Genomic DNA, 17,859 nt, shown 5'->3' with positions numbered 1-17,859 from the left:
TCACACGGGACGTGTGGTAAGGGTCAGGCTGCACTGGGCTCCGTGCGCCTCATAAAAACTGGCAAACGAGAAAGGAATGGATAATTTAGTGATGTTTTCAGTAATATTCAGACCTAAGCAAAACGACACAGGTGCCTCTTGCGAACTTCAGGCGGAAAGAATGTTCACACTCACTCATACACCAGACTCCGTCCAGACTCACCGTCTAGGTCACCCTCAGAGGGAAAAATAAGGCACCACGGGCGGGGCCCCGAGCTCCGCGACAAGGGCAAGGTCTGCTTCGGTTCCGGCATGAAACGGTGTCGTGGGAAAGGGTTTCGAGCTTACAGAAGAGCTGCCCGAGCACTGCAGAGCCCGACTGCACGTCCCTTGCCAGAGCCCTGGGCGCAAGCGCTCAGCGTACCTGCTTCACTGGTTGTCTCCCTGTCCCCCGCCACCCTGTAAATATTTTTTCTGGATGATTGGAGAGCAGGCCACGCAGCGGCCCTTCATTCTAATGCATCAGCGTACATTTCCTTAGAACAACAATCTTCCCTTAAGGACCCAGTCGAATTTTAAAACAAAAAGAGTATTTTCATGATCAAGTATGCTGACTTATTTGGTTTTACAAATCACTGGGCTATTACTTATGGAATTAGCCAACCACAGAATTCGTATTTGGAAATGCTGTTTCTCTTACATTGCTTTGAAGTTTTCCCCTTTAGCCTCCCAAGTGTTCCCCAGTTTCCCCGAACGTGCATCAGCCGTACTGACCGCAGGTGGTAGAGGTCTCCGAGGCTCTTGCTGTCCACCACAGCGGCCGCGACGACTGCGCCCAGCTGCAGGAGCGGGATGGTGAGCTCGTGAAGGGACAGCTTCTGCAGGGCTCTGACCAAATGGTCCAGATAGTACAAAGTGTACGTCTATGTAAACACACAACAGGCGTGCAAGGTCAAGGACGGGAGGCACGGCAGGCCACCAGCTCATAAGGTCTTTCGTCAGCAGCCTCCGCCCTTCTCCACGCCACACACAGGTCCCGACGCACACCTGGGACTGAGCCGTGTTTGCCGAGTGAGTGGACGATGTGCTCTCCCCCTTCTCTCCCTCACGCGTAGCTTTCATCTTGTCATGCGCCATCACCCGTTAACGTCCACACCCAATACAGTTAAAAGTCCTCACAGGAAACAATCCATTCGCATATTTACTCAAATTAATGTTTTTGTCAGATTTCATCCACTAGGAACTGCTGATCCATTGAAAACAGAATCTCTCCACGAACACATACAACTGCCTTAAAACCGAGTATGGGTAGAGACCAACTCGGACTCATAAAGACAGACTGGGTTCGACATAATTATTACTCTGGGGTGGAAAATTCAAGAAGCTGGACCAAGCGTTTAGCAACGTGCCTGAAGCGCAGGTCACTGGGTGGTGCTAGGGCCGTTACTGGGCCAGAAGACAATGGGGTCTCGAGAAGGAAACCACATTGGGGTGCACTTGTCCTGGGGGTTTCTGAGGATTCAAGAGGCTGCTGGGAGGCCCGGTGGCGCTTCTGGTTTTTGTCTGCTTATTTGGGGTTTTCCCTGTAGCGGGGAGACAACCAGCTGCGTGGAGGGCCCACTGTAAGCTACGCGCCCGGCTGGGTCCCCAAAGGCCTGCACCTTAGGGTTCAGGGTGATCTACATGCAAAGCAGCCGTCTCAGGGACACCCCAAAAGCCAGTGGCTTTGGGTGGCCTGGAGAACATGCGTTTTCTTTGAGAGATTAATACCGATAACTCCTGGTGAGGCTGGTCAGGAAGCAGGGGTGGGAAGGCTTACATCCTACAGACCCTACAGACACTACAAGATCATAAAAGGACATTAAGAACAACATTATTTTATAAACTTGAAATTTTATGTTAAGTGGAAATACCCTAGAAAAACACAATCCACCAAATTATAAGAGAAACAGAAAATCAGAAAAGCTCTTGAACTACAAAGTAAACTGAATCATAACTTATGACCTTCCCACAAAGAAGAAAAGGTCCAGAAGTTCCCACCAGGGAACTCTCCCAAATTTAAGGAAGAAAGAACAAATAATCTTTTACAAACCTCCCCAAGAATAAAGAAAAATAAAGGTGGGGGACCATCCGCGGTGGCGACCCACGTGTCCTGGCCCCATGTACCCTCGTGCCCCCAGGCCAGCAAAGATTATCTAAAGTCACGGGGAAAATGGCAGAAAGGACACTGTCACCGTTGCCGGAAAGAGTGACTTATGGTTTTGTTCTTTTCTCAGGCCCCCAGGTTGGCTTCGCGCTCTTTCTTGTGCGAACTGTTATGCCCGTGCCTTGACCCAAGTCCTTAGGCTTGACCAATGGCCTCAAACACGTGGGGCAGCTGCGCTCCTGTCTGCCTCCCCGTTTCTACGGTAATCGGTGATGTGCTCTTACTTAGAACGGAGGCAGCGAGTGCCTCTCCACTGCAGCCCATCCCCACAACCGCAGACAACTATGCTGAGGGCCTCCGCACAGGGACACCGAGAAGCGGCCGCCCCAGCAGCGGGAGGTGCCCCCACGAGCCATGTGAATCTAGTGTTCTCTCTTACAAAGAACTTTAAGCCAAAAACTAAACTGTACGTAGACTAATATCAAGCATTTATTGTTTTGATGTAGTAATTTTGACCATAATTACTTTTATTATCTCTTATTAATACCCTAATATTGAAATGTAAAAAAATTAAACTTTTCTTAGATCATGTTCCATTAACATTAAAATGTTCTCAAATATTAGTTATTAATGGACAGAATAAATAAAAAACCACTGGTATTTTGTCACATTCCAGACTTTTTAAAAATATAAGTATCAGTAGAAGCACGAAGTCCTTCAAGAAAAAGAAGGCGGGGCGCCTGGGGGGCTCAGTGGGTTAAGGCCTCTGCCTTCGGCTCAGGTCATGATCTCAGGGTCCTGGGATCGAGCCCCGCGTCGGGCTCCCTGCTCAGCGGGGAACCTGCTTCCTCCTCTCTCTGCCTGCTTATGATCTCTGTGTGTCCAATAAATAAATAAAATCTTTAAAAAAAAAAAAAAAGAAAAGAAAAGGAAGTGGGGAGGAGACACTTCCTAACCGACGAAAGGGTCAGTGTGACATTGTGACCCACAAGGATATGGACCCTCGGCCTCTGTCCCCGCTGCTGGCACCGAGCTCCGACAACCCTTGCGACCTCGAGACCCAGGAGGCCCCTCCAAGCAGCTGAGTTTGTCCCCGCGAGGTGACTCCGGGCGGCCCCCGGACAGCTCGGGATGGGGGCTGCGTGCCGGGGACCCAACCCTGTGACCAGAGGCTGGAGGTCTGGTCTCGCCCCCTGGCGCCGGGGAGGGGGAGGGGCCAGAGGCGGAATAAGACACCAACGGCCAAAGATCCCCTCACTCGTGCCTGCGTCGCGGAACCTCCCTAAAGCCCTACACGGAGCAGCGAGGCGCGTGTCCGGGTGTTGAACACATCCGCACGCAGGCGGCGCCCCCGGTGCCAGGCGTGTAGGAGCTCCCGTGCTCGGCACCCGCCCAGACCTCGACCCGAGGACCTCTTCACGCGGCTGCTCGCCCGCGTCCTTGCTAACAACGCGGTGATCTAGAAAACACGGTGTCTCCCTGAGTTCCGTGAGCCGCACTAGCAAATGGCCAACCCTGCACCGGGGCGTCAGGGGAACCTCCAACGCGCAGCCGCATCAGATGGCCGTGCAGGTGGCCTAGGGCCCCGGCACTGTAGACGCGGGGGCCGCCTTGAGAGCCTGAGCTCCGAGGCCGAGGAGCCCACACCCACCAACCCTGGGTGGTCCGTGCCAGGACTGGGTGGATTCACGGGACACCCAGCGGGTGTCCACAGGCAGCAGCAGAGCTGGACGTTGGCGTGGAAAAGCCGCATGTCTGGGGACGGCTGGGAGCAGGAAATGGTTCAGAATCTGGATAACTTTTTACCAAATCCCGAAACGGGCGCTGGACGCATGGGAGAGGACTGTGGACACCAACGCCGCAAAGGGACAAACACGATTATGCAGGAGACGAATAATGCGCCTCAGCCACATGGACTTCTCTGGGTAACCAACGGCAGAAGAGCCATGTGATCGGCTGGAAGCAGGAAGGAGAAGCAGCGCCACCGCCTGAGCAGGTGGAAAGAAGCGCGTGGTCCCCGGCTAGAGCCGCTCACGACTGAGCTCTGAGCAACGAGGAACAGGAAGCTTTCCAGCGGGTAAAGAATCTCCCTGAAACCACAACAAACAGCCATCACACCCCTAGCAAGTGTCGCCAACCCTCCCGTCAGAGCCGGCAGCGCGGTAAGGCCGTGTGCCATGCCCGGCGTCTCTCCCGCACCTGCCCGGGCCTGGACCCGCGGAGCCGGTGCAGGAGTGACGAGAGCCATGACGGGGTCCGGAGACGAGCAGCAGACGGAGCGATGGTCCCGCACGACGTCCAGAAGACGTGACAATAAGTCACCACAATCATTAAAAGTCTAACAAAACTGTTTCTGTATTTAACGTGGCGTTCAAGCATGACCCGGAAAGGCCTATTTGCAACAGGATCAAAGACGTCGGATACGTGGAACCCCACCGGGCACGTGCATGTGCCCGCACAGGAAACGCAGCCCCCGCCGCGCATCGAAGGAAGGCCTGAGCCGGGGGCGGGGGGGTGGACTGTCCACGCACCGGAGGGCCGTGGGCGTCCGCTCTCCCCAAGCCGGCAGCCGACCCGGAGCCTCTGAGCCGTCACGAGCCGGGCCCCAGCCGCGGACCCCAGGGTGCACACGGAGATGCGAGGGGAACGGAAAGAACGTCCAGGACCTTCTCCAAGACCAGGGTGACGTCACGCGAAGCTCAGGCATCGCAGCCGTGAGGGGCGGGCGCGCGTGTGGACACGGCCGCAGGGCCAACATGGCTCCACAGAGGAGATGGGCACACGCTCTTCCCACAGATGGGCTGGAACATTCTGACACCCAGATTGGAAAGCCCACGCTGACCTCGCCCTCCAGCACACCCACCAGCCTCAGGCGATGGCCTGTGTGACTCCGGCACAGAACCCCAGAAAGCTTTCGGAAGAGGCTGTAAGCGAGTACCTTCACGACCTCTGGAGAGGGAAACGGTGCGACCCACGATGTCCTAGTGACAAAGGAGCAGATCTCTAATTTTACCACACGAACGCGGAATCTCGAGTCACAAGAAGACCGCAGGGGAGCCCGCGAAGAGGGAAAGGTGGTACGCCCTCCGCACACTGTCAGAGTGTGGTTTCCAGAGGAGGTTAAGGATTCCTTCAGGTCAGTAAGAGACAGAAACCTTAGTAAAACGTGGGCAACAGACTGGAAAGGCCACAGAGACGACATCCGAGGGCCAGAGGACAGAGTGAGGTGCGGCCATGCTTCCTCTGGACGGCCCAGGTAGGAAGGGGAACCACGCGAGGCCGGCACGGCGTGGACACTGGCCCTCCCGCCCACCTCGGAAGGCCGTCTGGCCAGAGGTGACCTGGTCGGCCAAACCCACGCTCCACGGCCACAGGTGCCGTCTGGAACACTCTCAGCAGCTTCTCGTGTGAAGCCACCGACGAGACAACATGAGTGTCACCCAGTGTCGCATGGACAAGCGGACTGTGGCCTAGTCCGGGGGCCGTGGGACGGCTCCACAGCCAAGAAAGCCAACAGGAGACGGAGACACGGACGAGGCGGCACAAGCGATTCCAAACACGGGAGGGATACACGGACGATTCCCACATTGTTAAGCACAAAAGACGGGAGGAAGGCGCTGGGCAATGAAGGTCCCAGGTCATCGGGTCTAACCCCTGGGACCTCACAGCAAACGGCTTCCTTGCCAGCGTGGCCGGCGGAAACCCAGAGACGGAGCATTTCCGTGGGGTTACCCAGGTGGGCCCGGAGTCGGAGCCGGAGACGGGGGACGGCCGCACTCGCCGCCACAGCAGCCACCGACACGGCCACCGGCGGCGTTTCCACATCTGGGCGCGCTCCCGGCGGGGAGGGCACCCCACGACGAGAAGGAGCACGTGCTTCCCACCGACACTGGCGGTCGCCTGGGGACGGTGGCGGCCAGGACAGCGGAGGCCTGGGAGGCCACGCACAGGTGCGTCCTCAACGAGGCACCAGGCCAGGCCCTGCTTACGTGCCCTCTTTCTGGATGTACTTCACGGCACAACGGCTACGGGGTGGGGAGTCGGGGTTCGGGACGCCGGCCGGCACCCGCCCCTCGATGTCGCCTTACCGGCTTCCGGATGCTTGACGGGTTAATGGTAAAGTCGCTGTTATCGTGTCTGAACAGCGACACCACTCCTTCTGGGCAGCAGTAGGAAGCCCACTCTTCCACGCTGGCCGGCACGTCTTGGAGCTGCTTGGCCGTGGTGGCGGTTTGCTGCTGCGAAGCAGGAAGGCGGGACCCGCTTCGGAACCCCGCACAGCCTGAGCCGGCGGGGGCTGAACCCGGAGAGGGCGCTGCCGTCGGGGGCCCAGCGCTGCCTGGATCTGGGCCCTCCCGCCCCGATGGCACCCCTGCTCGTGGCCACCCTCCCTGTAACCCACACCACAGCCACGTTCACTGTCACAGCCAAACGCGCCCTGACATCACTTGCGAGAGCACAAAGAGGATGCTGTTGGCCGTGTGCACGGCCAGAGTCTTCCCGGGGAGCCAGTGCCTGCCACCCCGCGCTCGGAGGACGTGGTGCCGGAGCCCAGGGGGAGGCCAGCTCTGCACGGCCACCCCGGGATGCCGGTGCTTCCCCTTTACTCCAGAGAGCCGGCCTCCCACCCACACGCCTGCGACCAGACAGGAAACACGCGTCCTGGGTCACCCTCCTAACAGCCCGGGGGTGTCCTCCACTTTACGGAAGAGGACACTGAGGGACAGGGGGTCCATCAGGCCCCACAGCCTGGGTGTGTCCAGGCCCAGCCACGTGGACCCAGTCTGTGGCCCTGGCCTGCTGCTGTTGGGGGGCCCAGACACATCCCACACTCGAATGTGTGCGCGGTACCTGCTTGGGGTCTCTGCTCTTCTCTCTGTCCTTTTCCTTCTCCTTCTCTTTTTCCTTCCCCTTCTTCTTCTCCTTCTCTTTCTTAGGCAATAACAAAGGTGAGCTGACTGTTGCTTCTAGAATTTTACTTTCTGAAATTGCTTTTTCTGCTGTTAATAAAGACACCTGCGGAAAATGAAATCCGGATTCGCACCGTTAAGAGCAGCTGTGCACACGTTCCTGCACCTGCTCAGATCTGAGGGGCGGCTAGTGGTCCTACGGCTCTGAGGGGCAACCTGGTGTCTACTCAGGCACCAGGGCCACACCAGTGAGCCTGCCCCAAGCACAGGGGAATGTAGTGTCCCTCAGTGGATGGGACACTGCAGTCTCCAGGATGCCGGACCAGCAGGGACACAGAGCCGACCTCCAAGGAGTGCCTGTCACCTCCATGAAGTGAGTTCATGTCTTTAATTGAGAACACGTAGAAATTTTAGCTGTTCTCCTAAAAGAAGTGTTAAAGAATCCTTGTTTTGTGGACGGTGGGAGAGTGGACTGGGGCATCTTGAAGACCAAAGATGCCTTCCCAGTCTGTCTCATTCTTCCCACTGCCAAGGGGTGACAGTCCCACTGTCCCCCAGGCACATTGCTGGGAGGGTCGGGGGCATTGCCCTCAAATGTCCTCGAGAACCAGAAGCTCCAAGAGCTGCCCTGGGAGGGCCCTGTAAAGAGATGGTGGGGACGGGGGATGCACAGAAGAAGGTTCTGGAAGCTGAGGGCCAGAGTGCCGAGGGGCAGGCAGAGGCAAGCATGGGCTGGTTGTCCCCCACACACACCGTTGCCCTGGGGTACTTCGTGGTGGATGGGCCGGGGTGGTGGTGTGTTTCAGAGAAGAGTGTCCCTGGCCACTGCAGTGGGGGCAGGGCTGTTGTCTGTGGGTTGCACCAGACGGCGAGGCCCGTGGGCTGCAGGGGGAGGTGTTGGCTCCTGCCAAGAGCTGGGGACGGGGCAGCGAGCAGTCTGGCGCCTCACCTGCCAGATGCGCCTGAGGCACATGTAGGCCAGGAGGCAATATTCCTCATAGCCAGCGGCACTCGGGGACACCATCAGCGCCAGCAGGGTGTAGGCCCGAGCCAGTGCCTCCAGCTGTCTCACGTTCCGGAGCTCCTCCACGGGGACTGTCCCCATGTCCTTGGACACCATGCTTTCTGGGGCTTCCTGAGTGGACAGTGGCTCCTCTGCAACACAGGGGTGCCCCAGCCATGAGCCGTCCTGACCGGGCCCTTCTAGAAGGCATCCTCTGCCATCAGGGGCCGGGCCGGCCTCAGGGATACCGTCCCAGGGCTCCTGCCCCGGCCGCAGGTCCCAGCGGAGGCCGCGAGGACACGTCCACGCCGGGCCGGCCCCGAATCAGAGCAGACCGCACCCTCACCTGCCCCCTCAGGTGTGTCCCTGGCCGGGGTGATCAGCATCAGGATGTCGACCGCCCACTTCAGGTGGAAAATCACATCTTCCATAGGAAACTGCCTGTGGTACAGCCATTCACTGAGCTCCAGGATGTACTCAACTTTCTGCCACTCATTCTCTGGTTTCTTTGGGTCGAAGCAAAAAAAGACAGAAGAGACACGCGCTTACCACTCAGCATCCCCAACGCTGAGAAGGGCGGCGTCCGCTGCTTCCTTTTCTGGAAGCCAGTGGTGGGCCTCACCCGCCTCCACGCGGCGGGACCCGCTAGGGGGACATCTGCCGCCCACACTCGTTAGAACCTTTCTGTCGCTCATGGTTTTGTCCCAAGACCAAAGCCTGGCGCAGTCTCTCCGGGTCCTCCAGTCCCCGGCCTGTGCCCACCTGCCCCTCCCGGCGGCCCCCCCGCCCCGCCTCCTCAGCCGGGCTGTCTTTGGTCCGTGAGCAGCTTTGTTTCCTCAGAGGGGCCTTCAAACCTGTATGGGAGGCACACTCTGGATGGTTCTGCAGTTCAGCAAAGCTCCAGAGCCAGGGAAGACGCGGCTTCATCCCTCGGGCAGCCCCAGAGCCCAGCCCGAGGCCCGGCCCGTACACAGACTAGGTCACAAACCACGGCACGCGGCAGTGGAGCTGCCCCCCCCCCCCCCCGTCCTCCCAGAGCAGAGCCAGCCCGGCCAGTGGCCCCTCTGCCTCCCGCCTGCGGCGCCCCATGCCTGACCCCCAGCGAGTGGAGGGGGCGCTGCCGCCGTCTGTGGGGCGGGAAAGGCAGGGAGGAGGAGGGGGGCGCCGAGGAGCAGGAGTTCGACTTCGGGTGTTGGGCTGATGCATGGTGAGAGGGAAGGGGTGCGGGCGGGCAGTGGGGTGTGGGAGGCGAGGGGAGAGGGGTCCAGGCTGGACACTAAGCTGTGAGGTGACTCAGGGGGGAGGGGGCGTTCAGCCTAGGAGCCTGGCTGAGATCATCAGGGAGGAAGGCTTGTGGATGGAGGGAAGCCCAGCCCTGAGCCCCCGCCACCCCCCTCAGTCAGTGGTGGGGGGAGGAGGCTGAAAAAAACAATACACGGAAGGAGAGAAAAAGTTTACAAATCTTTTATCTGATCAGGGGTCGCGCCCGGGATGCACGAGGAAGTCCTACAGCTCAACGATAAGAAGAACCAAATGAAAACTTGGGCAAAGCATCAGAACAGACATTTTTCCAAAAAGGATAGACAAATGGCCAATACATGTATGAAAATGCATGCGTCAGTCACCCGGGAAATGCAATGAGATAGCTCCGTCGCCGCCAGTATGCTAGAACCAGGCAGCCAGGTGACAGTGTCACCCGGGCATGGAGAGACTGGAGCCCTCACCCAGCTGGTGGGAAAGCACTCCTGGAAGGTTAGGTGGGGAGACCCCACGGGGCCCCGCAGTTACGCCGCTCGGGCAGAGCCTAAGAGAAACGTGACCGTGTGTCCCCACGGGAAGAACACAGACACCCGTGTGATGGGAGAGCAGCAGCCCTGAGCAGGCGAAAGCACGCACATGGCCTCACACAGGAGGTCTGGACACCTTACACTGCGTGGAAGAAGCCGGTCACAGTGGACTCACCTTGTGCAACTGCACTTGCATGACATGTCCAGACAGAAAAACCCTTACAGGCAGACAGTGGACTGGTGACTCACTGGGGTTCGCGGTGGGAAGGACAGTGAGAACAGACCTACGGGGTTTCTGGGTGGTGATAAACTATTGTACCGTTGACTGTGGTGATGACTGTGACCTTGTGAATTACTAAAAACATCTCGTACCCCTGAGGAACAGGGAGCACGGGAGGAGGGGACTTGGGGTCAATGGGGATGGACAGCCTTTGCAAGAAGGCTGGTGCCTTTCTCTGAAGTAGTGGGGGCCACGCTGCCTGGCCCGGTGAACCTGATGGGGACCTTGGTCTTCACCGACCACTCAGCATTGACCACACAGAGCAGTGTCCTGACCCGTCCCAGTTAACTCCTTCCCGAGAGTCGCCCCACCCCTGGGACCCTGGCTCAGTCGAGAACCCTTCCAGCAGGACGTGCTCCATGAGAGAGACACGAGAGGTGCTCTCTGGAACAGGTATTGGGGCCGGGGAGCGTCTTCAGGACAACCTCAGTCCCCCCCTGCCAGGGCTTCCTTGTCCTTCCCTGAGTCCCACCTGCTCTGCACCAGGCACCTCCCCTCCCCCAATTCTGCCCCCGTGTCACTCCCAGTCTGCTCGGTTCTTGTTGGCATGGGGAGTCTCAGAAGGCTGCAGAGCCCTGCCCGCTCCGCAGCCCAGTCCAGCCTCGGGCGTCCCCTCCTCGGGTGGATTCCCTGCAGGAGAGGACGCCCGCCCGCCAGGTGCGTTCCTCCACACTGGGGAGGTGCGATAGAAGAGAGCGGTCTGTCAAGCGCCCTTGACCCATCAGAAGGGCACATGCCCTCCCTCAACTCCTCTGCTGGACGAGGAGGGGCTCAGCCTCCCCCCACGGGTCACGTCTCTACCCCAGAAGCTGAGTCGCAAGCCCCCGAAGCCCCGGTCAGACCTGCAGCGCCCGGATGGCATTGTGGTGGCAGACCAGCTGCCCGGACACGCTCCTTGAGTTCCAGGCCAGACGGCGCCACATGTGTGCCTGATAATCTTCCCTCTCGTCCTTGAACTTCTGGATTTCCATTGTGAAGTTCTGGCCAAGTCTGGCTTTCACAATAACCATATGTTTAAAAATCAAGCTTAAAAAAAGCAAAAGAGAAAAATTAGTGCTTGAAGGAAAAACAATTAAATATAGATGATGCATCTGAAACTAAGGAATTCGTGTCCCTTTTCCTAGTGACAAAGACAAAAGACAAACAACGGAGCCGAGTTCCTCGGCATCTGTGTGCAGCTGATTTCCCTCGGGGTGGGGAAAGAGAGCGGACTTGGGAAGGCGGCAGAGCCAGAGCCGAGGAGGGAGGTTCTGGGGAAGGGGAGGGGAGAGGAGGGAGGAGGGGAGGGGGCGGGGAGGGGGAAGGGAGGGGGGAGGGGGGGGGGCGGGGGGGGGGAGGGGAGGGGGCGGGGGAGGGCCGCGGGCGGAGCGCTCACAGGCGGTGGGCCGTCCGTGGCAGCACCTGCACGGCCTCGTCCAGCACCTTGAGGCCGCCCTCCCAGTCTCCGTGGTCCGCGTGGCAGTGGAACAGCAGCCCGTAGAGCGCAGCGCGCAGCGTCAGGTCGTCCTCGGCACCTGCGGTGGGAGGGGCCGGTGTGCGGGGCCCAGGCTGGGCGGCCCGAGGCCCCACCGCCAAGCCCAGTCGGCCTCACTGAGCCCCACGGAGCTTCCTCCGCCCGCAGGTGCCTCCTGAGCGCCGCCCGCCCCCCGCTGAGCTCGGACTCTGCGCCCCCGGACCCCAGGTCCTGCGGGGGTCCCTCCTCTGTGGCTCTACAGATCAGGCGGCCGGGGCCGCGCCCTTAGGTGTGGAGGCGGCCTGCGGAGGACGGAGACAAAACTGTCCTGTGGACTTGCCACCGCACATCCCTGGGCGCGCCCTGGCTTCCACACCCCGGGGTCCCACCTGAGCAGAGGCCCCGCCTTGGGTGCAGGACCCGTGGGGGCTCTGTTTGCCTGGTGGGCCCCGGAGCAGACGAAGGCCATGGCCGGGGACACTGCTGGCACCAGCACCCACTGCGTGGGACCTGTGCGCCCCCATGGCCTCTGCACGGCCAGCGAGGGGCTCTCAGTTGCGGGGTCCCTGCCGCCCACACCCAGCAGCGGGACCGAGATGCTGGTCAGCTTCTGGGACTGGGCCACAAGGGCTGCTCCTGCCTATCCTTTCAGGCCTGAGGGGCTGGGGGTCCTGCCCTGTGCCCCGCGTCTCTTCCGTCAGCGCCAGGAGCCCCGGTGTGCTCTTCCGCCGGAGCCTGTGGGAACTGTCAGGGCTCAGTGCTCTGAAGTCAGTAACACGTGGTCCTACTTTTCCTTATTTTAAATCAAGTTTCTCTCTCCGACAGACCTGAAGTTCTCGGGGACCAGACTGTCCTCAGCATTTACACTCCCCAGCAGATACTGCCAGATATACGGATGATTATTTTTCTCAGCAGAATTAAACATGAATTCTTAAATATGGTTTTACGTCCTAGTTCAGTTTGTGTTTTGGTTTGGTTTTGCAAGACAACATCTCCGCCTTGTGTGGAAGTGCAAGACTGTGACCAGTCTGCCGGGTATCAGAGGGGCTGGGTCCCACAGCAGCCACTAGGCTGAGCGAGCGGGCCCTGACCCCAGGGCGTCCAGGACAGGGCCCCTAGTTGGTGTCCTTGAGCACACCATGGGGCTCCATGAGGTTGTTGCCCATCACACCCCAAGTGAGGAGCCGACACCCCCCGTGGTCTCCGTCCGGATTAAGCAGGCTTCAGGCAAGGCTGTCCGAATTCATGGCTCGGCTCGGAGCACTTGCCTCTCCTTGTGCCTGCGGCCGTGTCTGTCTTGTGTCTACAAACCTGGGAGAAAGTGACCTTCTGTCATCCCTCCACTGTGGGAGTCCGCCGTAGGCCACTGGTGAAGAAGCAGCACCTTCCCTTTTCCCTGCAGTGGAAACAAGGAGACGTACATACAGGAAGTTGTGAATTACTCTTTCACCGTTTTGAGGTTTATTTGGCTCAGTACCTAATTACAGAAATTGCAACTAAATGTCTGAAATACTAAGTCATGAAAAGCGAAGTCACATTTCACCCAGGAGAAGAATCTCCCAGTGCCCGTGAGCCCGTACGCAGAGACCACCCCCAACACCCCAGCTTTTCCAATGACATGAAGTGTCCAAGTCCATTTTAGAGACTGAAATCAGTGGGATCAAAAGCACAGGAGAAAAAGCTTATTAAGAAGCATGCCTGGGTGGCCCAGTCAGAGTCTGACTGTTCGGTTTTGGCTCCATCCTGAGCTCAGGGTCCTGGGATCGAGCCCCACGTCAGGCTCCATGCTCAGCAGGGAGTCTTGGTAGGATTCCCTCTGTCCCTGCCCTGCTTGTGCGTGCTCTAAACAAACACAAATGACTTGTAGGAGATGCAAACGCAGCGCTCAGGGGCAAGTTTACAGCTGCAAAGGCCTACATGGAAACAGAAGAAAGATGTCAAGTGAGCAACCGGACTTTCCACCTGAAGGAACTAGAAAAAGAACAAACTAGACCCAACGCCAGCAGAAGGCAGGTGGTAATAAAGGCAGGTAGAATAAAGTAATCGGCAAAATAGAGGTTGGAAAAATAACAGAGAAAATCAACGAAAAGATCAAGTAAATTGACAAACCTTTAGCAAGACTAGCAAGGAGAAAAAGAAGACACGAATAACTAAAATCAGAAGTGAAAGTGGGAATTTCAACGCCAACCCTGGAGAGATAAGAAGGGTTCTAGGAGAACCCTGTGGGCTAGCGCGCATCAACCAACTACAAGACTGGAAGAAACGGGCAAATACCTTGAAACATGCACATTGCCTACACTGACTCCACAAGAAATGGAAAATCCCAACAAATGTACACAAGTAACAACTGAATCAATCATCAGAAACCACCCAATAAAGAAAAGTCCTGGACCCAATGGCTCGTGGTTGGATTCTACCAAATGTTTACACAATCGACAATAATCCTCCTCAACTTTTCAAACACTAAAGTGGAAGAAATACTTCCAAACTGATTCTGACACCATTACCTTGAGAGCAATCTAGACAAACACACAGCAAGAAAAATCATAGACCAATACCCATTAGGAATTTGGATGAGGGAAAAATCCTCAACAAAATTTAGCGAATCAAATCCATGACCACGTGGGGTTCATCCCAGGAGTAGGAGAGTGCTACCACGTAACATCAATCAATGTAAGACATCGTTAATAGAACGAAGGAGAAAAACTCCACGATCTTCTCAACTGATGGAGAAAGGCGTTAGACACAATCCAACAGCTTCTCATAAAATCTCAGAAAACTGGGAAAGATGGGAACATTTCTGAACACATGAAGGGTATTTATCAAACCCCACAGCTGACGTTGTGCTCAGTGGTGAGCAACTGAAACTCCTCCCCTAAGACCAGGAACGAGATGAAGATGCTTTCCCTGCTGCTGTTCAAAATTCTACTGGAATTCCAGCCAGAGTAACAAGACAAGAAAAAGAATAAAAGGTTTCCCAAAAGGAAAGAAGAGGTGAAACTCCCTCCCATTCACAGATGATATGATCCTATATATAGAAGAATCCCAAAAAGTTCCCAAGAAAATCATTAGAGCTAATAAATCAACTTAGAAAACCTGTAGGACACAATATAACAGTTCATGGTTTTTCTATATGCCAGGAACTAACAATCCAGAAAGGAAACTAGGAACGTGCTGTGCACTTACTTGTGTCCCCCAGCACTACCGCATTCACATGTACAAGTCTTCATCCCCAGTGTGCCGCTATCTGGGGGGTAATTAGGATTAGATGAGGTCATGAGGGGAAGGGTCCTTCATAAGACCATAAGATGAGACAGAAGAGATCTTGCTCTGTCCCCACATTGCCCCCAGAGGAGGACACAGCAAGAAGGCAGATGGATGCAAGACAGAAGAGGGCCTTCACCAGAACCGGGCCACGCTGGTTCCCTGGTCTCAGAATTCCAGACTCCAGAAGAACACGACACAAACTTCTTTTGGGTAAGCCGCCAGTCATGCAGCGTGTTGTTACAGCAGCCAGAGCTAAGACAGAAAGCAAATTCATTTATACTAAAGGAATTAAATACTTCCAAAGAGGTAAAAGACGTATCTGCCAAAAACGATGAAAACATCCCTGAAAGAAATTAAGGAAGACCTATATGAATGGGAAAACATCCATGTTCATGGATAGAAAGGCTTTAACATGTTCAACTGTACATATTACCCAAAGTGATCTAAAGATTCAACACACCCGCCTCAAAACTCCAACACCGTTTTTAGAAGAAATGGAAAAGCCAATCCTCAAATTCATGTGGAATTGCAAGTAGGCCCCAAGTAGCCACAACAATCTCAAAAAGGATTAATAAACTTGCAAGGCTCCTAGCTCCTGACTCCAAAATTTGTCACAAAGCTACAGTTGTCAAATCAGTGTGGCCCTGGCATTACGACAGACACACAGACCAGTGGAATAGAAGAAAGACCCCAGAAGTAAACTCTTCCGTAAATGGTGAAATGAGTTTTGACAAGGACGCCAAGATCCTTCAATGGGAAAAGAACAACCTTTTCAACAACTGGTGCTGGGACATGGGATTTTCACACACGATGGAACAAAGCCGTCCCCCTGCTTTACAGCATATACCAAAATTAACTCAAGTGGGGGAAAAACCCTGAACACAAGAGGTGAAGCTATAAAAGTCTTAGAAGAAAACACTGGAAAAATTCTTCATGACATTAGATTTGACAATGGCTCCGTGGATGTGACACCAAAACTTAGGCAAAAAGAAAAAAAAAATTTGAATTTCATCAAAATTAAGAACCTCTGTGCATCAGAAGATACCACCAAGGGAGTGAAAAGGCAGTCAAACAAATGGAGGAAAAAATCTGCAAATCTTATGTCTGATAAGGGATTAATACCAGAATGCGCAGAGAACTCTTTACAACTCAACAAAAAACAAACCAATTCGAAAAAGGGCAAGGAACTTGAAAAGATGTTTCCCAAAGAAAAGATGCAGATAGCTAAAATAAGCACATGAAAAGATGCCCTATCCTTAGTTGTAAGAGAAATGCAAATCAAAACCACAATGAGGTATAGGGGTCCCTGGGGGGCTCCGTCAGTTAAACATCTGACTTCCGTTCTGACTTTGGTCCCCGCCAAACCTCCCAGAGCCTGTCTGTCCGCTGGCCTTGGAGGCATCACTGGGCCTGGACTGAGGGCTCAAGAAGCTGAGATCATGGGCTCCTGCGTGGTCTGAGCACGGACCTCTGTCCGCCAACGACTTGGACCTGCAGGCCTTCATTTCGGAAGGATCCCGCTGAAAACTGCGGGTTTACAGGTAGGAGTGTGGCTTCCCTGGCAGACAGGAAAGATGCTGGAAGCCCTGTGGGGAGCTGAGTCCTAGGGCTGGGAGTCTCCAGGATGGGCAGAGGACACTCGTGGTCAGCAGGTGAGTGGGACAGTCCTCACTGACCTGCACACACCCTCTCAAACTGGGTCTGGGCCCAGCTCTGCCAGCCTGAGGGGCTGGTGGACAGAGGGAGCCACACAGGGATGATGCATTTACCAAGGCCGCCCATGCTGGTGATGGGGTGGGCATGGGGTGGAGCCAGGCCAGGACGCCGGCTCTTCTGTGGTTTTCCTCAACTGTCTGAGCCTCCTGCTCTGTTCCCATCTCCTCCGTCCCTTCCTCTCTCCTGCTGGAGTTTTCTGGGTACGGGTCAGTGTTCTCTAGGGGAGGAGGGAGGGAGGGGTGGGGTTTTGCCCAGCTGGGATTTTGGAAATGCCCTTGTCCTCCGGGCCCCCCACTCTGCTGGCCTTCACGTTCCTGGTTTCAAGAGCTCCATGGGGTCTGCCTTTCCTTGGGATCTTCCCCACCCTTTCTGGGAGAGGCCTGCCCCGCCGTGGCCCCACACAGCACACCTGCTTTTTCGCTTCTGTCTTGTTGATGATGCAGATGATCCGCTGTAGGACGTTCTTGGTTGTCCTCCTGCTAGCTGCGGAGGACAGGAACGGAAGCCAGGTGTTCCAGTAGTGCCTCACGGCCACCATCACCAGGGCGCTGCTCCTTGCAATGCCCCCAAACCTGAAAGGGAATTCCTGACCTGGCCAGGTGTAGACAGGGATGGACAGTGCAGCAGCAACACGTGAGGCTCCTGGATTTACAGGGGAGGAGGTGGGGTTGGGTGCCGTGAAAAAGCCCTCCGAACGGGCGCTCCCTCCCTCCAATGGCCACGCGGCCTGTGGTGACCTGCTCATGCCCAAGTGGGGGGGGGGTAGGTGTCACCACAAAGGGTGAGATAGCCCTGGCCATGGGGCCACCAAGGGAGAGCTGGCCTCAGCGGCAGTCCCCACTGAGCATAGTGCCCATCAGTTTGTGGCACTGCAGTCGCCACTCATCGCCCACACGCAGAGTGCACCCCACACCACCGGCCCGGAGCGCGGCACGGCGTACTTGGCACTCTCTATGAAGGCCTTGGCGGCTGCCAGGCGCAGCTGCTTTCTCCCCTTCAGGTTCTCCATGATGCTCCTGCCCTGGATGCAGGCTGTGGTGCTCAGCATCTCCGCCACCAGTTCAGTCTCGACCCTGGAGACAGAGAAGGGCCTCAAATGCAGGACGGCCTTCAGGGGAGACAGGTGCTCTGCAGGAAGGCGAACGAGCCCTGGGGCATCCACAGGAACCTCATGAAAGTCCCTAAGCCATAGCTAACTAGCTGAATCCGGTCAACCCACGGAACCATGACAAAGAATCATGAACTGGTGTTGAAATGACTCACTCGTGTCTCTGTCGTACAGCAGCAGTAAGTGAGCACAACAAGCCTGTCTGCTAGG

General features: G+C 56.3%; 1 protein-coding gene across 1 annotated transcript in view; it reads right to left on the bottom strand.

Annotated features, from left to right (window-relative positions):
* The window catches only part of CFAP46 (cilia and flagella associated protein 46), a 91,050-nt gene that overhangs the window by 32,657 nt on the left and 40,534 nt on the right, over positions 1-17,859 (bottom strand). Inside the window, exons 23-32 of the mRNA XM_032882193.1 lie at positions 17,483-17,614; positions 16,951-17,113; positions 12,870-12,954; positions 11,481-11,619; positions 10,948-11,131; positions 8,385-8,544; positions 7,985-8,190; positions 6,977-7,141; positions 6,214-6,363; positions 754-902 (exon numbers count right to left, since the gene is read on the bottom strand). Of these exons, the coding sequence (XP_032738084.1) occupies positions 754-902; positions 6,214-6,363; positions 6,977-7,141; positions 7,985-8,190; positions 8,385-8,544; positions 10,948-11,131; positions 11,481-11,619; positions 12,870-12,954; positions 16,951-17,113; positions 17,483-17,614 (1,533 nt within the window). The remainder of the gene's footprint in view (positions 1-753; positions 903-6,213; positions 6,364-6,976; positions 7,142-7,984; positions 8,191-8,384; positions 8,545-10,947; positions 11,132-11,480; positions 11,620-12,869; positions 12,955-16,950; positions 17,114-17,482; positions 17,615-17,859) is intronic.

The sequence above is a fragment of the Lontra canadensis genome, unplaced genomic scaffold (assembly GCF_010015895.1).
Source record: "Lontra canadensis isolate GAN:19392208 unplaced genomic scaffold, GSC_riverotter_1.0 scaffold79, whole genome shotgun sequence".
Taxonomy (NCBI): domain Eukaryota; kingdom Metazoa; phylum Chordata; class Mammalia; order Carnivora; family Mustelidae; genus Lontra; species Lontra canadensis.
This window is presented reverse-complemented; position numbering and strand designations above follow the sequence as displayed.